The 22,066-nt window shown below is 38.1% G+C and overlaps 1 protein-coding gene and 1 long non-coding RNA gene across 2 annotated transcripts in view; one reads left to right on the top strand and one right to left on the bottom strand.

Annotated features, from left to right (window-relative positions):
- The window catches only part of LOC146324595 (uncharacterized), a 54,620-nt gene that overhangs the window by 28,500 nt on the left and 4,054 nt on the right, over positions 1-22,066 (top strand). Inside the window, exon 2 of the long non-coding RNA XR_014770671.1 lies at positions 21,896-22,029. This is a non-coding gene — a long non-coding RNA (uncharacterized LOC146324595). The remainder of the gene's footprint in view (positions 1-21,895; positions 22,030-22,066) is intronic.
- Positions 1,952-18,623, bottom strand: ptk6b (PTK6 protein tyrosine kinase 6b). Its single transcript, XM_084720180.1, has 8 exons — positions 18,095-18,623; positions 14,083-14,204; positions 12,185-12,348; positions 10,165-10,324; positions 7,432-7,593; positions 5,831-6,012; positions 5,595-5,748; positions 1,952-3,819 (listed from the first exon to the last, which is right to left on the bottom strand). Exons 1-8 carry the CDS (start codon positions 18,481-18,483, stop codon positions 3,638-3,640), a joined length of 1,515 nt encoding a protein of 504 aa, XP_084576306.1. The 5' UTR covers positions 18,484-18,623; the 3' UTR covers positions 1,952-3,637.

Genomic DNA, 22,066 nt, shown 5'->3' on the forward strand with positions numbered 1-22,066 from the left:
GCTGAAACAACAGGCAACATGGAAGTGCCAAAAACACTCAAGGCTCCAAAAGTGAGTTGAATTAGAATTTAGAGCAGAAAATTCTCATCAGGTCAAGTGTCTGCGTCCTCTTGTCTGGTTCATAACAGCAGGTCATGTATTGAAGTGAATCATCGTTCTCTGAATCTCTGTGACAACTGTACAGCCAGTGTTGTCATGGTAACTATCCCATTGACACCTCTCCTGTTGACCTGTTTTTGTTTGGAGGTGACAGTTTAGTTCAGGTTTCTGAGGTCACAGAGTCCAGCCGGGACTGATCTGAGGGTCCGACTATTTCTGGCTGTCCTCCATTCATATGGATGGATTGAGTTAACTGGAAGATGACGTGAATCTGCAGGACAGGACGAGGACGAGGAGGAGGAGACGGAGTCACGTACAACATACCAGCGCGCGCGCGCACACACACATTCTTCCACACACACACACACACACACACACTCTCCCACACATATAGAGTTTCATGCAGCAGCCTGTCCTTGCCCTGACCTGACAGACCTCAGTGACTCTGTGACACTTAATGTTCTTAGCCTTATATGTGTGTGTGTGTGTGTGTGTGTGTGCGTGCGTGCGTGCGTGCGTGCGCGCACTGTTCTGTGTACATGTGAAGTTTCTGAAAATGCTGCATCATCACTGGAATCACACAAAGAGCTCATTGTGAAAGACAAGTGTTGCATGTGTGAGGTTTCTACATTTAGAGAAATAAGACCAGAAGTGGGAAGTAAATAAGTAAAAATACTTAGTTACTGTACATGAGTAGAGATTTCAGGTAACGGTACTTGAGTATTTATTTTTCTGACAACTTTTGAAGCATAAAGTGCAGATATTTTTGTTCAAATGTAGGAAGTAAAAGTAAAAACAGGCTTGTTACTTTAGTTTTAATGACTTTTAGGGGAATTATTTATTATTTTTATTCTGCATCATCGTGCGCCGCCTTCCAACATCAAGACTGATTTCAACCTAAATGTGCAGAACAATAATACAGAGAAAAGATGAGTCACTGGTGGATCCATCAGTATGTATCACACAATAGACATAACAAGACAAAAAAGATGTAACAAGATGAAAATCAACATAAGAGGTAACAAGACATAAAAGACCTAACAAGAAGTAAAAGATGTAACAGGACAAAAAAGATGTTTCATGACAAAAACAATGTAAAAGACAAAAATATGTAACAAGATGAAAAAAGTAAAACATGACAAAAACAATGTTAAAGATGAAAAGATGTAACAAGACAAAAAAGACAGGAAAGACAAAAAAACACATAAGTTAAAAACGATGTTAAAGATGAAAAAGATGTAACAAGACAAAAAAGTATAAGACGTAAGAATAAAGGACGCAAAAGATAAAAAAATTGTAACATGACAAAAGATGAAAATATGTAACGTATGAAAAAATGCAAGACATAGAAAGACAAAAACAACAGGAAAGAGAAAAAACAACAAGATGAGACGTAAAAGATGAAACAAGACAAAAACGCTGAGTATCTGTAGGATCTGACATCCACACAAACTGAAGATGTGAATAAACTTCACTTGATAAAAGTCTTGAACTGACGTGTTGTTAAAATGATTAACAGATTGTGGGATTTTTTTCATTCTTTGATTCTAAAAAATTCAGATTTTCAGAGTGTTATCATTGTAGTAAAAAATTTAAGGCAGTATTCATGAAGTTTTGTCAGTGCTGTGTTTTAAAAATGGCCAGACGGAGAATAAAGGGGTCAAATGTTACATATTACTGACCCAGTTAACTTCCAGTAGCAGACTGCTGGGAATATACACCCAGAGACCTCTGACACACACACACACACACACACACACACACACACACACACAGATAGAAGTGGATTTATGGCTGTGGTCCACTTTCTTCAACGCACGCAAATGCACATTGAATGTTTCTTTAAAGGCACTTAGAAATGTTTTACTTTATTTTTACATTATTAATAGACTTCTAACATCACTGCACATTAAAAACAGACAAAATATAAAAAGAAGCCTTTAGACACAACTGTACATGAATGCAGAAAGTCAGGTTGTGTTTGCACCAGGCTGAAAGTGACCACGTGGGTTCATTCAACACTTTCACAATAGCTGTTTGGTGCTTTGATTAGACAAAAGTACCTGCAGTGAATCAGTTACAAATCTGACTCAGAAACAAGGTTTTACTAGGTATTTCATCAGCAGTGTAGAAGAACAACAATTAAAAGAAGTGGAGACAAAATGTGACCTGGAGTCAAAATCTGTTCAAACATAACAAATAAAACTGTGTAGAAGTATTTCCATTAATGTCATGACATTTAGTGATTAGCTTTATGGCTTTGATACAGTTTTAAACTCCTGATAACCAAGAAAATATCTCAGAACCCTGATACTGATTGAAGGGTATGAACTTTATTTTAAATTCTTCCGTTGATCCCTCGCTTTAAAGTTTCCCCTGTAAAGTGAGGGGATTGTTCAGATTAATTTAATCGCTTTAAGCTTAAACTATATTTAGAATATTAACACCACTTTATCTTGCTGTCAGGCAGCCTTTTCTGTCAGGAAATCTCAGTGATATGGGACAAATATTGCTCCCTCAAAACCAGACAAGCACTGTGACTGCGCTGCCCCCTGCTGGCCAAAGGTAAATATTACAGACAGGTAGAGAATTTGGTTCGAGCAAAGTCAGATTGTTTGTGATTTAGAAATGTATTTTTACAAGGCATTAGTTTACAGCTGGTGTATCTCTTTTTGACTTGTTTTTAAATAACTTCAGTTACTTTCAAACTGAATATATTGATTTATAGATTGGTTGCACAGATGAAAATAAGAGCTGCATCTGCCAATTATTTTAGTCACTGCTGTATTGTTTTCTCAAATAACTGATTAATTATTTGGTCAATCAATGTCAGAAATATGGGCTGAATGATTCAGAAAAAATGTCTAATTGCGATTATTTTGACTGATATAGCAAATGCGATATGATTTGCGATATTAGTGGGAATAATAACTTTTACATTGTTATTCTTATTTTCATTGTAAAACTTTTTGAAATGGTTATGGTGTGATATTTTCGGGGATCTGGACCAAACAAAGATGCTTTTTGAAGTTGTGATATGACATGTAGGCCAGGACTTTACACAGTATTCACACATGATTTCAATTAATTGCTTAGCCCTTTTCAGAAAAAGTTAAAAACACTCATTTAAATGTATTTTTTGGTCCTACCAATAGACCAAAACCCAGAGAGATTTCAATTTACTCTCACAGAACACTAAATAACTTTAAGATTCTCACACTGGACAAACTGGAAACACAGAATTATTGCTTATAAATAACTGACATGGTTAATCAAGTATAAAAATCATTGCCATTACTTTTTTTAATGGTTCCCGCTCTAAAAAAAAAGGAAACATTGTTATTAAAAATTTTAATTGATAATAAATCTATAGTGCAGCTTCAGTGGACTGCAGAGGGCAGGGTTTACAGGTTTGGCCATCACAACCAAAGTCTTTCTCTTGAAGTAAAATAAAATTTTCCAAGTTGGAAAAAAAACAGCCCAGTGTCTCAGTGACTCTCTGCTGCCCCTCTGTGGCAGTGAGTATGCACTGCAGTCGTCAGTCCAACTCGTAGGAGCTGCTGTCCAGTTGGGTCTTGAGGGACTTGAAATCTGGCCTGTCGTCCGGCTCGGCACTCCAACACTTCAGCATGATTTGGTAGAGAAAGTTTGGGCATTTGGGAGGAGCTGGTAACCTGTAGCCGTTAGTAACCTGCTGGTATGTTTCCTGGTTGCTAAAGGCTGATGGAGAGAGCAGGGATGGAGAGGAAAAAGAAGTGCAGAGGTGGTGAAGAGAGGGTAAACACTGATTTACACTCAAATACATGTTGATATATATACAAATATATTTTTGTGCAAGCTATAGCTGCAGTTGTAATCTGCAGGACATTTTCCATAAGGACGTCATGTTGATTCATTCATTTTATAATTAAGGTTTATCAACCCCAATTCTAAAAGAGTTGGGATGTTCAGTAAAATGTAAATCAAAAGGTAATGCCAATATTTGTAAATCCTTTTCAACCTTTATTCAGTTTAATACAGCACAAAGATATTTAATGTTCTAACTTGTTAACTTCATTGCTTTTTTGTAAATATACATTAATTCTGAATTTTATGCTGCAACTTGTTCCAGAAAAGTTGGTTCAGGATCATGTTTCCTACTGTGATACATTAGCTGTTCTTTTAACACTCAGTCAGTGTTTGTGAACTGAGGACACTAATTCTTGAAGTTTTAAAGTGAAATTCTTTCTCATTCTTTCTTGATATACGACTTCAGCTGCTCAACAGTCCACAGTCTCTGTTGTCCTATTTTGTGCTTCATAATGCACCACACATTTTCAATGGGAGACAGGTCTGGACTGCAGGCAGGTCAGTCTAGTACCTGAACTCTTTTACTACGAAGACACGCTGTTGGAACACGTCCACAATGTGTCTCTGCATCGTCTCTCTGAAATAATCAGGGACGTCTCTGAAGAAGACGTCGTCTAGATGGCAGCATACTGTTTGTCTGCTGGGAACAATCTGGATGGTCCTTTTCCTCTTTAGCCCAGAGGACACAACATCCATGATTTGTGAAAACAGTCTGAAATGTGGACTCGTCAGACCACAGCACACTTTTCCACTTTGCGTCAGTCCATCTCAGATAAGCTCGGGTCCAGAGAAGTCTGCAGTGTTTCTGGATGTTGTTGATATATGTCTTTCTGTTTGCATGGTAGAGTCTTAACTTGCATTTGTAGATGCAGAGACAAACTGTGTTTACTGACAACGGTTTTCCAAAGTGTTCCTGAGCCCATGTAGTATCCTTTATACAATGATATGGGGTTTTAATGCAGTTTTTAATGCAGTGCTGCCTGAGGGGTCAAAGGCCACAGACATTCAGTGTTGGTTTTCAGTCTTGCTCCTCAGATGCAGAGATTTCTCTGGATTCTCTGAATCTTTTAATGATATTATGGATTGTAGACGGTGAAATCTATAAATTTCTGCAGTTTTGTGTTGACAAATGTTGTTCTTAAACTGTTGGACTATTTGTAATTTTGCACAAAGAGGTGAACCCCACCCCATTCATGATTGCGAACCACTGAGCCTTTCCAGGACGCCCCTTTAATTCTAAATCATTAACACTGTCACCTGTTACCAAGTCACCTGTTTATGTGTGGAATGATTCAAACAGGTGTTTTTGGAGCGTTACACAACTTTCACTGTCTTTTGTTGCTCATGTCCCAGCTTTTTTGGATCATGTTGTAGACATCAAATTCAGAATGAGTGTATATTTACAAAAAGCAATAAAGTTTATCAGTACGTATGAACATTAAATATCTTGTTTTTATTCTGTTTTCAACTGAATAGACGTTGAAAAGAATTTGCAAATCATTGTATTCCACTTTATTTGAGTTTTACACAAAATCCCAGCTTTTTTGGAATTGTAGTTCTATAGTATTTAGTATAGTATTTCTAAAACGTCTAATCCAAAATAAAAAACAAACAAACAAACAAAAAAAACAGATCGTTCCACCAACCTGGGTAGGGAATCCCTCCATAGGTGGTAATCTCAAAGAGCAAGATACCAAAAGACCAGACGTCTGACTTGTTGGAAAACTTTCCGTGGCTGATGGCCTCAGGAGCGCTCCACTTATAGGGAATCTTTTTATCCTCTGTGATGTAGAACGGCTCCTGGAAGAGAAATCTTTGTCTTAAAAACTGCAGGGATGACTTGACTTCAGATCAGACACACAAATATGTCCGCCCTCCCTACCTTGATCACTCTGGCCAGTCCAAAGTCGGCCACCTTGCAGATGTAGTCCTCTCCCACCAGGACGTTTCGAGCCGCCAAATCTCTGTGGATGCTGTTGTGCTCCTCCAGGTAGGACATCCCATCAGCCACCTGGGCACCCATGTCAACAAGTGACGCAATGTCTTGACTCTGTCCCTCTGGACCTGAAACAGGAAAAGCATCAAGCACTGAGAATCAACAACAACCAACAATTAAAAATACCTCTCAATAAACCTTGTTTAATACAATGGCACCACAAACTTCAGCCTTCAAAACAGACAGAAAGTTTAATTAACATTTCTCTGAAACACTTTCAACAAACACTTAATATTATAACTTTCATGAAAGTAGGAATTTATTGCAGAACTGTATAAGTTTTTAGCGAGGTGGACCTTATAAACTGGCATGTTAGTGTAGTTTCCCTGCAGCTGCACCAACCCGATGAAGTCATGGTTTAACTTTAAATTATGTTGCCCCAAACTCTAAAACCATTTCTAAATTAAGAAAGATTAATTATAAACCTCTCTTTAAACCTCAGTTTAATTTTCACTCTAAACCCAAGCTGCTGTCCATTTTTAATCTTCTATTATTTGGAGAAATTTTCTGATGAGCCGTCATAAGTAGACTATCGAGGCTAACTAACTTTTTAGCTAGGTAGTGAATAATAAACATTTTATGAATGACTACAGAGCAGAGGATGTGAAGTTTCCCCTGCTTTTATATTTACTGAGGTCCTGATAGCATAAAAAATACTTTGCATTTAGTTAAGTGTGGGTAATCAGGAACCTCCACACTGATTAAACTGTTTAATTTCACTTTACGTCAGTAAACTTGGATTTCACCTCTTCTCAAGAACTAGAACAAATTATGTCCTGCCAAAATTAGAAATCAATTCTAATTCCAATTTTTTGGTGAAAATATTATTCAGCACTGATTTATATGTACAAAATGTGTACAATCAATGAAATGTTTTGGGTTGGTTTTTTTTTTTTTATTTCTAAACGTCACAACTTTTACTGTGTTAAAAGTCCTCAAAATCTATAACAGAAAATCTTTGCTTTATTTTTTCATTTTTTTATTTAATGTGTCCCAGATTTCTGTCAGTGCCATCAGAGTTTTACAAAAACCTGATTTAATCAGTCATAAAAAGGCTCAGCTACACCCTAAGGACCCCTGTCTCATTAGTGGTTTATTTAAAAAGGCAGGAATACTCCTGAAGCACTCGTAAACTTTCTATTTTAAGACAAATTCATTCAATAATTTTGCTATCAGATGTGTCTCAACCATGTCGACTCTGTAGCCTTTCTAAATTAAATCTAAATAAGAATTATGGTTTAAAAATGTGTTTTTTAATTAACATTAAGGGAACTGTTACAAGCTTTAATTGCTTAATTTTAAGACTGAATTTAAACCTAGTTTGGCTAAACTGATTTGTTCTAAGAGATTAAATTAAATTAAATGAGATTAAATTCATCTTTGTTGGTGCAACTCAGTCTAAGTTTCAGGCTCCTTAACTCTGAGCTGTAACGTTCTGATTGGTTCTCACACGAGGCAGCTGCAGAAGAAGCCACACTGAGGTTTACCTCTGAGGAAGTCGAGCAGGCTGCCTTTCTCCATCAGCTCAGTGATGATCCAGTACGGCGCCGAGTCCATGCAGACAGCGAACAGAGAGATGAGGTGACGATGACGGAGACTCTTCAGGATCTGAACTTCCCTCAAAAACTCCCGGTGGTTCAAGTCTGTGTCTGGACAGAGACAGACAGACGGAGAGAGAATTTAAAGGGAAGACCAAAACAGAGAGACAGATGGAAAAGAGGAACAGAGACAAAAGAGGAACAGGAGAGAAGAAGAGAAGCAACAGATGGAAACCAAACTGAAATCATGACCATTTCACAAATACAACACTGTGCTTCTTACTAAATAAGTCAGAAGTTAATCAAACAACAGTCTTTCCTAAACATCATTTTAAAGAATTTTAGAACAGAAATTTTCATGCATCACAACTGTTTTTAATATGTTTTTGATTACATCCTGCTAACTAAAGTATTGTACATAAAGTAAACAACCTTTCGTGCAGCACCATCACACTGTCAGAGACACGATTAAAATATCTTTGCATGCTGCTGGTGCGATCCTTGTGGTTAGAACTGAAACTGCGCGTTCTCATGAATCACGTATGTCGTGTTAACTCACACTACAGCTGTAAGAGTTTGAATCAGCCTGTCTTTGGCGTGCAGAAATATTTTTATGCTCACACTGCACATCGTGTTTATTTAAGTTTATTTAAATCAGACCACTGCCTCCTCAAACATGCTGAAAAAAGAGAGACAGGCAGCATTTTGATATATGTATTAATTATCTTCATTATAGATGAATCTGTCAGTCATTTTCTTCATTAATAAATTAGTTGTTTGGCCCAGAAAAAGGTGAAAAAAAATGCTGTTTTCCAAAGCTCAGGATGACGTCCTCAGTGTGTTGTTTTGTCCTCAACCCAAAGAGATTCAGTTTGCAAAAATAGAGGAGAAAAGTCAGAGAATATTGACATTTTTTATAAAATAAAAAAATGACTCAAAATGAGTACTCAGTTATCAGAATAGTTGTTGATTAATTTAAGTTGATTAATAATTGACTCCAGTAATATTCAAACTCGCTCGCTGCAGTTTATCGTATAGATCTCAAATGTCAGAAGCATCATGTACAAACTAACAGAAGGTAAATGACAGCAGGTAAACCCTGTGTGTTATAACACTGGGTCAGTGTGTTTATCTGTGTTACGACTGTAAATCATGAATAATACATAGTGTTATCTAGAATCATCCTCAATAACCTGCCTGAGTTTCAGTCTGAAGGTGTGTTTTATACAGTGATGGGATACATAAACCAGTTCCTTCCTGCGTAGACAGTGAATTACACATCATTATTGTACAATGAATGAGTCATCAGGTTTAATCCTTCGTTCTTCTAAAGTTGCTCATCTGACTCCTCCCACAATCGGCTCCAACGTTACTTCATAGACGTGTTTGTTCCACATGAACAGGGTTGGGAGGGTTACCTTAAAAATGTTTTCTGATACAAGTGTAGTTGTTAACCTAATCCAAGTATCACAGTATTAAAGTGATGTAATTTGATTACTCTCTGTTACTTTTCCATTACCTCAGTTATGTTTGTTTGTTGTTTTGTTGATTGTTTGTCCAGATATTCATTATGTGCAAATGCATGTGTTGATTAATAGCAGTAATTATGCACTTTTAAATGTTCTTTGTTAAGTAACTATTCACACTTCACACTCAAACTGTAAGTCGGCTGACAGAAACTTATTCTGGGGCGTGTTGTTGTTACCCAATCATCATCCTGGTAACCAGGTTAGCTAGCTAACTGGATTTCTGTGTAACTAATGTTGGTCTGTATGGCTACAATTAGTGGTTGGCCTGTGTAGCAAACATTAGCGGTTGGTCTGTGTAGCTAACGTTAATGGTTATTGGTGCAGCTAATGTTAGCGGCTGATCTGTGTTGTAGCAGAACTGTCACTCTGCTGAGATGTTGTTCCTCTTTTTTGATTTAAAGACAAAATAATGTTTATATTTTCACCCAGTGAATAATTTTTTCACTAGAGGCTAAACTGTAATTGTGCTAATAATCCCCCCCCCCCCCCTTTTTTTTTTTTTTTTACCAAATGTAACTATAATCTGATTACATCTTTTTTCTGTAACTATACAACTATCCAAATTACATAATCCCTTCAAATATAATCCACTACTCCCCAAACCTGCACATAAACACAATTTACCTTGCTGTCCTGGATGGAAACAACACACTGTGACTATATAACAAATAGTGAGATGGAGATTAACATTAACACAAACTTCACGTCAAGAAGATGACGAATGTTTGCTAAACAAGAAGAGAGTTTCAGTCATTGTTACACAACAACACGGCAGCAGTTCTGATGAAAAGTTCAACAGCGTGTTGCTTCAGTTCCACACATAACAACGCTGCTGCTGTTCGTCCTGCCAGTTATATGTGACAGCATCTGAGGTGTATCAGTGGTATGATCCTGATAAATATCAAATGACTCGACATTCTTATTCTGTCTTTACCTGTTAAACCACACCCAGTTTCACTCGAATGTTTTCTGCCATGTTATCCACAGTGCACATTTGTACTTTTGCACAACACTGGAGAGAAAACAAACTTTGTGTATAAATAGTTGTGATACATGAAAATCTGAAAATCTCTCACACTGCACTTTACTGAGTAAAATGTGATTATATCAGATTAAATAAACTTTAACTAAATCAACAGAGACGATGAATTACCGTTTTTGAGGCACTTGATGGCGACGTTAATTATATTTTTCCAGCGTCCCCGGTGGACTCCAGAGAAGTAGCCGCTGCCAAGCTCCTCCTCCAGGGTGAATTCCTCTTTTGGGCGTTTCCAGTCATCCAACGGAAAATTTTCCGGGGTGCTGGGCTTTTTCTGATGGAGGAAACACACATACATACCCATTACAGTTCGAACATTCTCATCCATGCATATAAGCAGATATTAAATGGATAATAAATGGATTGATATTATTAATTTAATCTCGGAATCACTGCAACTACAGATTATTTTCATTTTCAATTTAAGTGACAGTTATTTTCTCAATATTGGATTGTTTCTTTAGTCTAGAAAATGTCAGAAAATAGTACAAAATGCCTGTGATGCAGTCAGAAGTTTGCATCATTGCAAATTGCAAATTCAACCAATTCCTGTGAATTTTGCACGACCTTGCATTTTTTTTTCAATTACTGCAGCTTTTCTGCTAAGGTGACTAATCATCATCATCATTCCACTGAAGCACTGAAGCAAATGCTATATACGTGCACCTAAATAAACCGTCGCAGTGCTTTATTATTTAGTATTTTTTTGTATTTTTGTTTTGTCACAGGTACTAAAAATCAGTGTTATTGACATTTATCAACGATGTGTGCACTTTTATATTTTATGATTTTGGTCTGAGCTCTGTTAGGGAATTTTCCAATTTTAGGTATCATACTAAGGCCTTGAGGTCATTGAGAGGCCTGCACTAACTCGTAACACAGTGGATGGAGTATGTCCTGATAGTGTTGCTAGGCAGCTAGCGTCAGAGATGTGTTTGTCTTGTCCCTCTGAATGGAGGAGATGTAACTGGAATCTGGGACTGGATATCACTGACCCTGATGAATGGGAGCACAGGGTGCTGAGCTGTGTTCTCAGACCTTGTTTATTCATACTTCCTGTGTTTGGATTTGCAGACCAATAGGTTAATTCTTTATGCTGTAGGTGTGTTGGGTCTGACCTTATGTGGGCATAAATTAATTACGGCATTATCTGTGAATGTTTAAAGACTATCCCTGCAGGACCGAAACTGTAGAATTGATGGGAACATCAATCAAAGCGTGCAAAGATAATTCTTTCACTTTTCTTGATCAAGTTTCATTAAACCAGTTTAAGCGTCAGACATATTAAACTTCTGCGTACTTTTTACTTTTGGTGTATGGATGACAGATACAAATCTACAACAAGCTCTAAAAAGATTTTGCTTCTTTGTGGAATACTTTGGTGAATTTCTTTTAAAGCAGGGTTTGTTAAAATTTTTGTAATCTTGAGGCTTTTTTGTAGCTTACTTAGAACACTTGTACTTAGAACAGTTAGTGCAGTCTCATTCTCCCTGGAACAAGTTCCCTTTGATTTTTAATTAATTCTACAAAAAAATTATTTCCAGATTATAGGTTTGCAAAACTTTTTTAGTTTTATTTCAAAATTTTCAGAGAATTGGGATCAAAACTAAAAAAATCTGTTGCAGCAAGTTGCTTTGAAACTTCAGGCTTTTGGCTTTTGAAAAAAAGAGCCAATCAAAATCTGAGACATCAGAAGCTAAAAGGCGGTGCGTTCCCACACAGAGTCAGCAGATATTCAGTTTACTATCACATAAGACAAGTAAAATGAGCAAATCCTCACAGTTGAAACTGCAACTGGGGAATTTTTGGTATTTCGCATGAAAGAAATGACGTTAACGATGAATCAGTTATGACAATCGTTGCTTATAAGCACTGTAGTTTTGAGCTATTCACTCCTCCATCTCTGCTCTGTCACTTCTTCCCTGAGTTCAGGCTTAGTTGCAAGAAAACGATATCATACATCTACAAACACAAAGAGGCACATTAATGCACAGCACCTTAGCAACAACTGGATCTGAGTAAAAAACCATGTGACATAATTACTGAAGGCCCACACTTCTTGTTTTCAGATGACCATGAATAAGAGGAACAAACAACTGAAGAAGTGGACTGACGAAAACACAGCCGGTCCTACCCTCTTGCAGGGGCTTCCCAGCATGCCTGCAGTGGCCAGGCTGTTGGTGCGATAGTGCTCCACCAAGTCGATCACAGAGCTGAAGTGGTGGTTCGGCTCCACGTGAAAATCGCCCCCGTCTCTCTGGAGGATCTTAAAATGCCTCACTCGATTGCTTGACCTCACTGCAGAAAGATTGACATGTATAAACATTAAGTTAAGTCAGGAACAAGCAGAAGTGGTTGGTAACAGTAAGAGTGTGTTGTCGTCTCGGCCGTAGCACAAACAGCCCCAAAGGAAGGTCAGATACTGAAGGACGTAGAAAGAAAGTAAAAAACAACCCCTATTCCAAAAGTTAAAACAGAATAAAAACAGAATGCAATGACTTGACTTGTTTTTGACCTATATTCAATTTAATAGAGTGTTTAAAAAAATTTAGTGTTCCATTGATAAAATTTATTGCTTTTTTAAAAGTTGATGCCAGGAACACGCTCCAATCATGTTTATCACTGTGATACATCAGCTTTTCTTTTAACAACACTCAGTCAGTGTTTGTGAACTGAAGACACTAATTGTTGAAGTTTTAAAGTGAAATTCTTTCTCATTCTTGCTTGATATACAACTACAGGTGCTCAACAGTCCGGGGTCTCTGTTGTCGTAGTTTGTTGTTGCTACGCTGCTGGAACACGTGCACAATGTGTCTTGGCATCATCTCGTTGAAATCAGCAGGAATGGTGTCATATGTCGCTCCAAATCCCCCCACACCATCACAGCTGCTGTCTTTTGACAGGTAACAGTGGTAACAATCTGGGTGGTCCTTTTCCTCTTTAGCCCGGAGGACAAGTCTATGATTTGTGAAAACAATCTGAAATGTGGACTCGTCAGACCACAGCACACTTTACAACTTTGCGTCAGTCCATCTCAGATGAGCTCGGGTCCAGAGAAGTCTGCAGTCTTTCTGGATGTTGTTGATATATGTATTTCTCTTTGCATGGTAGAGTCTTAACTTGCAGGCACAGAGCCGACAGACAGCTGCTGAGAGCCGGGGGGTTTTGGGGGAGAGAGTCAGGAACAGACTGGGGTGGAGCTGAGGCACAGGGCTGACCAGGGAGCTTTGTGGGAGAGAGCTGGGAACAGAGCCGGATTGTGCTGACATTTATTTCACCAAAATTCAACTTGGATCTTTTTTTATTGATCGATATGATCAATAAAGAATTGTGGAGTTGAGGCATGAAGTTTGGCTTCTGAACAAGGGCATTCCAGAAAAAGTTTGAAAAACCACTGACATAGATGGATAGATAAAGCAATTGGGCAAATCTTGCAAGAAGTACTGAGGATATTTTTTAAGATTCAGCTGTGTATTTGAGATAAAAGTGGATAAAATATTCTATGGCAGGGCGACTGTGTTGAGGCAGTAGACCTGTTGGATGCCTCTCAGAGACCCCTGAATGTTTCTGTGCTTCACTCTGGAAGCCACTGTTGTAGGTTATGTTGAAAGGTGCAGATTAGTAGGCTGCATGAAATGATGGAAAACATAAATACTGACATTTTCTGTGGTTACGCTTGTGCTGTTGCTCTTTGAAAGGGCATGAGTTTAAATGCCTCGTGACTGTAATACATGGACGGGCACTGACAAGCAGGAAGGAATGAGAAATCTTTAGAGATGCTACTGTGACCAGGACAGAAAATCAGGTCAGGTGATGTGGGAATCACTCCAGTGAAACAGCGTTTCACTGCACACACGTGCTAAGGCAGACTGTTATTTGATATTTGACACATTTCTTCCCCTGTATCTCACCCTGTTACCAAACACATCCTCTGCTGTGTTGAACTGAAGTGAAACTCCCTCTGCTCTCGCTCTATTTTAACCCACACGCCTCTCGTTCTCTTTCTGAGCTTCCTCCACTTCCTCGACTTGCCTGAAAGAACGTATCCAACGTCATCCTTCTCACTCTGGCGGATGAGGAACGCTCCCTGGTCATTTCTTGGTCCCATCAGGTGGCTTTGAGCCGCAACTCTGTTCATTGTCCCAAAATACCATCTAGATAAAGACAGAAATTCATAAATTAAAGCAATTAGGTTGCAGTTAGGATGTGGTGACACAGTTTCAAAGAACTCAGAGATATTGTGTAAATATGTACATTAATTGTGGAAACCTGCCAAACATTTGCTGGTCCCAGCTTCTTAAATGTGAGGGTTTGCAGCTTTTTGTTGTCATGTTTGATAGTTAATTTAATATTTTTTAACTTTTGAGCTCTGAGAAATTATGATTACCATTTAAAAGAAAATGGGGCCTTTTATATCTTTATTCTGATAGGACAGCTGAAGACATGACAGGAAAGGGAGATCGGCTGCATGCAGCAGAGGGCTGCAGGTTGTAATTGAACCCACAACTGGATGCACACATTACCAACAGAGCTACCAGAGCCCCCTGTGACTGGCATTTTGAACAGTTTGATTTGTCCTTTACTTGAAAAAAAAAAACCCACAATACTTTCTTAGTTTCACTCCTGGAAGTCTGTGGGATCATGATTATTTTATTTGATGTAAAGCTCCAACTAGTAGGTGATTAATCTGTTTGGTGATTGAAAGAAAATTAGAAGAAGCGATCTGAAGACGTCACTTTGTGCTCTGGGAAATTGGACGAGCATTTTTGACAATTTTTGACACTTAATAAACTAAATCATTAATCACAAAAATAATCTGTAGATTAATCAATAAAAATTGTTAACTTGATCCCATAGACACTCAACAATTCAGCAAAGATTGTCTAATATTGCTGTTTGACATAACTTCAGATCATACCAAATACATTAAAAAATGATTTTGTTTTGTACTATTCTTTTCTGTAATATGCTCCTTTGTGGTATTTTTATTTATTTTTTTAGAATATATGATTTGTTATAGTCTGTTTTCAATGTGTTTTATAGGTTTATTTGCTTTGGCAATATGTAGAGTGTTGCCAACAAAGTGATTTGAATTGGATTGAATTAAAGATCAAGGATTTTTATTGTCATTTTCACTGTGCATTTACATACACAGGAGAACGAAATTTTGTTTATCAATCAGTGACTGCAGTGCAATAGAAATATTAATAAAATAGTAAACATAATAAAATATAGCATCATAATAGACAATAAATAGGAATAAAATCAGATAAAAACAGTCCATTCTCTCAAAAAGTGCATTCAGTTTCTTGACTTGACAGGTGACTAGCTGTAAAGGGTGAGTGTGGGTGTGTATGTGGGGATGGGGGACAGTCCGTTAATAAGTCTTACGGCCTGGGGAAAGAAGTTATTCAGCTTCCTGCTAGTCTTGCAGCTGAGGCTGCTGTATCTCCTCCCTGATGGCAAAAGGGAGAAGATGTGGTGGGAGGGGTGGAGCGGGTCCATGATGATGGAGGTGGCTCTACTGATGCAGCGCTGCTGGTATAGCTCCATCAGGCAGGGGAGTGGGGCACCAGTGATTTTGCTGGCTGTCTTGATCAGTCTGTTAAGGCACTTTTTGTCCTTCGCACTGCAGCACCTGAACCAGGTGGTGAAGCCATAGGTCAGGATTTTTTGTTGTTTTAAAAACAGTGAAATTCTCTCAAACCACTGCATCTCAGACCAAACTCTTTAACTAGATAAAACACTTTTTACTGTTTTATCTGATCTCCTTTTGGTAACTAAAACTGTAGTAATTAAACATTAATTTAAATGATAATTAAAATCAGCGACTGTGTAAATAATGTCATGTTTCCAGCACCTGTTGACACGTGGGAATAACCACACGTTACACACTTCCCATTTTGTTGAAAAAATAAACAGACAGAGAGAAAGACAAAACAAGAAGTGGTGAGGTGGACTGTCATGGTGTGTTTTGTCCCAGTTTGCATCACTGCTAAGACGCACAGAGATGTGGGGACTGGCATTATGAAAGGTCTTATTGACAACAGCGTTACTTACAACAGCGGGCTGGGGGATGGGAGGGGTTTGGGGTGGACAGTATGTGAAGTAAAATGAGGACAGAGATCATGATGTGAAGCTGCAGCTCACTCACTGTTAGAGAAAAGGGAAATGGACAAATGGCAGCAGAAGGTGGTGGATTATAAAAAGTCCCTGCAGGGTTTTTTATCAAAGTTCCCAACACACTGCAGTAGTGTGCGTGTTATACTTGTGTATCACATCGCAATCACTACTAGAGCTGCAGTGATTAATCGATTATTTAATAAATCGCCAACTGTATTGATAATCTGTTAATCAGTTTCAGTAAATTTTCAAGAAAAATGTCCAGATTCTCTGATTCCATCTTTTTAAATGTGAATATCTTCTGGTTTCTTTCCTCCTCTCTGCCAGTAAACTGAATATATTTGAGTTGTGGACAAAACAAGACATTTGAGGACGTCATCTTGGACTTTGATCAACATTTTCTGACATTTTATATGCAAATAACTATTAATCAATTAATCGAGAAAATAATCAAGTGATTAATTGACTTGGATAATAATCATTAGTTGCAGCCCTGATCACTACACAACCCGCCACATCATGCAGCCCTGTGTTTAATATGCATAAATATAAGTCCAACCAATAGAAATCCAGTGTGTAGCACATGGTGCAGTTTATAGGAACTACAATGTGTCACAATGGAATTTATTTTCTTTTGTTCAACCTGATAATGTTTAATGGTTCATGCAGCCAAAGCTTCTGTAAAGGTCAGGTTCATGTTGAATCAGTCCATAAAATGTGTTTAACAGCTTGTGCTGACTACACGTTTAAACATTTACACAGGAAGTCACACTTTTGTAGGTGAGACTTAAACTTCTGCTGTAAAACACCGGCTGAGGTTGAAACTGATTAGCGGCAGTAAATTATTTCAGTTTATTAAAGTTTTGTGCCTTCTGAGAAGCTGATTGTACAGTTTGACAGTAAGACAGTTAACATGACATTACAAGCTTAGATTGTGTTTTATGTCCCAGGCTGTGTAGATGTGTCCAAGATGTGTGTTGGTATTTAAGAATTAATTTATGGCTTTCTTATTGTATCGTCTAACATGGTACTGTTAGCTAGGAAGTGGCTGAATGCTAATGTTAGCTGTTGTCTCATGTTATTAAATATGTTGTTTTAATGTGAAATATGGCCTGATGTCCCTCCAGATTTTCAGTATCTGTTAGGGGTGTTATGGATCATTATTGGCCCGTGGTCTCTATGGATCACCCCCCCCCCAACCTAATTTATTGATTGGTTGATTAATTCAAAGACAAAAAATTGTGAAATTTCCACCCAGTGAAGCATTTTTTTCATGAGGGGTAATGATAATGAATTGGCAGCTGTGTGAACTGTGCATGTTTGGATATCTGTCTTTAATTATAAACTGTAATCCTGCTAATAGTCCCCATTTTTACCAAATGTAAGTCGAATGCAGTGGTAGATCTAGAGAGGTGGCATGAGGTGACAGTTACCAGTTGTGGCTGGACTGAAATTTACAAGACTGGAACTCTGAAGTCCGAGTGCAAGTGAATGCATCAAGAGCTGACATCCTAATGCATATAATTTAATGATCTGTCCTGCCACAGTTTAGGTTATGTGATGGGTTTATGCTCACTGAAGACATATATTTGGAAAATATTTAAAGATTTGAAAGTAAAACAGTTTATTGCTTTTTAACGCCACCTTTAAATGTTTCTACCCAATGCCTTACTCACGTGCCACGTCATGTTTTTGAGTTAAAATATCTTCATTTGGGGGCTTTTCTTAGTAAATATTTATATTTGAAGTCTCCATGCCCCCCCTCTTGCCACCCCCTGAATATTTCTGTGGATCCGCTCCTGGTCGGATGTGCAGTAAATCGTTTTTAATTACATCTGAGCCAGATGAACTTGTGAACCCTGCAGCCTGAACTTTAAACAGCAGTGTGTTTGTGTCTGTTCAGTAAAAGTTGACCACTCACGGCTGCTCCTCCAGAGACTCGGCCCTCGCCAGGTAGTTGCAGGGCACGATCCCGGTGTCCAGGACGCGTCCGTTCTTGTCGATCTTGCGTGCGGTCCACCAGTCCCCGCTGCAGTTGGACACCGTGAACAGGTCCCCTTCTCGAAACGACAGCTCGTCCGCGTGCCGGGACTCAAACGGCCACAGCGCGGTGTAGATGGATCCGGAGTGGTCCTCTGGGGGTCTCTCCGGCGGAGGTGCTGGACTCGGTTTCGGTGGTGTCTTCACCGCGCTGCCTCCACTGCTGGTCTCTCCTCCTCCTCTTTCATGTCCGGGAGGAGCAGGCTTCTTGAAAATCCTCTGCCATAGCCCCTCCAGACATGGACAAGCTTTCTGCAGACACTCACCCATAGATGACCATGAACGGCCCCCGCTCAGAGCCGCCCCCCCCCCCCTCTTCCTCTGACAGCAGCCGGCTGCACCTGTTGGACAGGTAGAGAGGTGGAGAGGAATGTCCTCACAGAGACACTGCAGCGTGTGTGTCAGGGTTTGTCCTGCTGCTGTCACACTGACGACTGACAACAACTTCCTCATGTCAGGCAACAATAAAACACACAGGACCCGCCTATCATCTGTATGGAAGCCCCAAAATATCCCCATTAAGGCAGAATTAAGTCGAAAAAAATTTAAAAAAAAGTTTCATATTATGACTTTATCTCATAATTCTGACTTTGTAACTCATAATTTCGACTTTATCTCATAGATTAGACTTATTATCTAATTTTTTGACTGTTGTTATTACATAATTATGACCTGTTATCTTTTTATTTTTGAGTTTTTATCTCATAATTTCAACATTTTATCTCGTAATTATGACTTACCATGGGGGTATTTTTTCCTTATACATCTGGTGGAGGCGTCACTGCAGATATCCTTTTTTGTTTTTTTTTTGTTTTTTTGGTAGGATTATTTATATCTATCTATATCTACTGGTATAATTGCACAAGTGCACATTGTACTGGTGTGCACACCATGTGTGTATCACATTTGTGCAATTCAGTTATCCTGCAATTATCTGCTTATTCATATTTTTCTGTAAGTGAAAGGTGTATTGTATATATTTTGTGTATAATTTTTCAATTCATGTTATATTTTACTCTATTTTTATTTTTATGTTATTTTTGTATTCGTTTTCCAGCTCAATCATTTTCAGCCTTTACTTTTGACCTTTGAGCTGCTGTAACGTGTGAATTTCTGCTGTGTGGGATCAATAAAGTTTATCTTATCTTATCTTATCTTAGACCTGCCACAACACTTCATTTACTGAGGTCAGATGCCTAAAGTAATAACAAACATTTATAATAACGTTATTTACCACATAAAGTGAATAAACTTTTAAATGCCCTTTCTTTGAAGTTCTTTATTTTCAAATTAACTGATTTATTAACTTGGTGCAACGATTGGCAGCATAAACACAACAAAACCATGAAAGGAAGATTCTTTAGCTTGGGGAGTAATGGATTACATGTAACAGGATTAGGGATACAAAAAGAGGTAACTGTATTCCTTTACAGTTAAAGATAAAAGAGGTAATGAGATTACAGGTACTTTTAGTGAAAATGTGGATTATTAGCAGGATTACAATTTTAAAATAAAGAACCATATAGGACCATGCACAGTTCACTCAGCTGCCAATTCATTATCATGACCTTCAGTGAAAAACTGGAAATTTAAACATTTTTTGTCTTTCAATCAATCAATAAATAAATTGCATGCAGCAAAGGAAGGAATACCTGGACAAACTAATAAACCGAATAATGAACATAAAACACTTTGAGCTGCAACAATTAATCTATTATTTATCGAATATTAAATTAATCTGCGTCTATTTGGATAATTAAACATTTTGAGGCATTTTTTGAGAAAAGTAAAAATTCTCTGATTTCAGTTCTTAAATGTGAACATTTTCTGGTTTCTTTACTTCTGTCTGACAGGAAACTTAATATCTTTGAGTTGTGGACAAAACAAGATATCAAGCTCTATTATACATTCAATGCCCCCTCCTCCCCAGACTAAAGGAAGCTCAGGCAGACTGCAGGAGCACAAGACATGCACAACAATGTAATTCAACAACAAGCGACAATAAGTTCTCAGCTGTAGGTTGATCAGCTGTTTATAACTCTGTCACGTGTCTGTTGATGTAAAGTAAATATATGAAATATTTCCCCTTAAAATGTGATTATTCAGGTTAGCATACAAAACCACCCATCAAACCATAAACCCCTCACCCTCATGCTGATTGAAAGTCAGGTTTAATAATAATTTAATGTTGTAGTCCTTTTTCTTTCAAGTAAATCTGCAACACTGGTTTCCTGTTGAACTCCAGCAGTGTTTTGAACCTGAAAAGAACCGAACCTGTACTTCAGTCAGCATGAGGTTTAGTAGATAATGGCTGTTTGTCCCTTTAAACTCTAGAATCTTGTGTGGGTGTTAGAAATAAGTTCCAGTGAAGTTCAGAATCAGATATTTGTGAAACGAGAAACCAGCAGCCACCAGGATGTCGTAACAAGTGAAGAACGAGTGACGACAGTCAGTCACCTCTGAAGAGACAATAAAACTTCTTTTATCCCCATGAACGCTTTCAGGTCTGAATTCAGTGTCATTCGTTCCAAGTCTGTGTGCAGCAGTTCATATGAACTCCTCAGTGTTTAGTCACCTTGCTTGGCCCCGGTGAGAACAAGGCCAGTGAAACCAGTTCAGAACTAAAAACTACAGAGACATTCTTGGAATACATAACATACCAAATTTATTATGCATCAAGCTAACTCCTCTTCATTTGATCAGGTTGTGACAGTTTTCACTGCGTCTGCTGCAGAGATCTCTAACGTTGGCAGGATGACAGGTTACCACACAAGGCAAATGATTTTTGGCTTTACTTTTTAAAGCTACTACAATGTGTTTTTCACTGGTTATGCAGCAGTCTCACTGTAATACTGATACCTCTCTGCGACTCACAGAAGCAACTGAGACCATCAGAGAGAAGATTGTCTGTTTCTGTGTGGTTAATGTCTGCCACCGGCTCAGATTCTCCTTGAAATCAGAGCCTGTATTTATACATTCACACATATAGTTAAAGTGAGTAGTAAGTTAGCTAGGGCTGCACAATTAATCAAAATGTTATTGGCCTTTTTTTCTTTTTTTTTTTTTGACTTTCTGCGATTTTCACATCGTAGGAGATGCAATATTTGTTGTTGTGAGGCAGAGATTTCCTGTCCCACACATCAGAATCTACAGACTGGAAAAAACATCTTCAAAACAAATCCCACCTTAGTCATTTTAACATGTTTTTCAATCAAAAAAAGAATAATGATGTAAAAATTATCATTACCTCTAATACCACAAATCATATCACAACTGCAGTATCAGTCAAAATAATCACAATACGATACTTTTTCAAAATTGTTCAGCCCTAATATTAGCCCGTTAAAATGAAGCAGGAGGAGATTTTTATTTTTTATTTATTTTTGTGGTTGTTACTGTTTAAACACTACCACTTTTGTCCACAGGGGGCTCCAAAATTAACCAAACATTAAAGTTCCCTGTTGCTTTAACCTCAAAGTCCACAACCTTCTTCGAGCTTTGGCTAAGAGGTTTTTGTCACACCACATGACAGAACTGAATTGAAAAACATAAACTGTATATAAGAAGTGGTCGGAGCCGCCGTGACGTCTCCTGTTGGTTTGTGAACTTTTGTTTTGAGGCCTTAAGTTTGGGATTTTTTTTTTTCATGTTTTTGTTTTTTGTTTGTTTGTGTTTGAGACAGACGTGTCCTTATTTGGAGGGGACGGTGGAGCGAGAGGTGGATCTGACTGAGAACTCGAGGACACTTTGCACAGCCACGTATACATGCTACCTGACTGCTCCTGGCTGCACTGTGCGAAGCCGCTGCTAACAAAGGTAGTTTTCATAATTAAAAGTGAAACCTAAAAGCTAA

The sequence above is a fragment of the Lutjanus erythropterus genome, chromosome 6, assembly GCF_056507025.1.
Source record: "Lutjanus erythropterus isolate fLutEry1 chromosome 6, fLutEry1.hap2, whole genome shotgun sequence".
Taxonomy (NCBI): Eukaryota; Metazoa; Chordata; class Actinopteri; order Lutjaniformes; family Lutjanidae; genus Lutjanus; species Lutjanus erythropterus.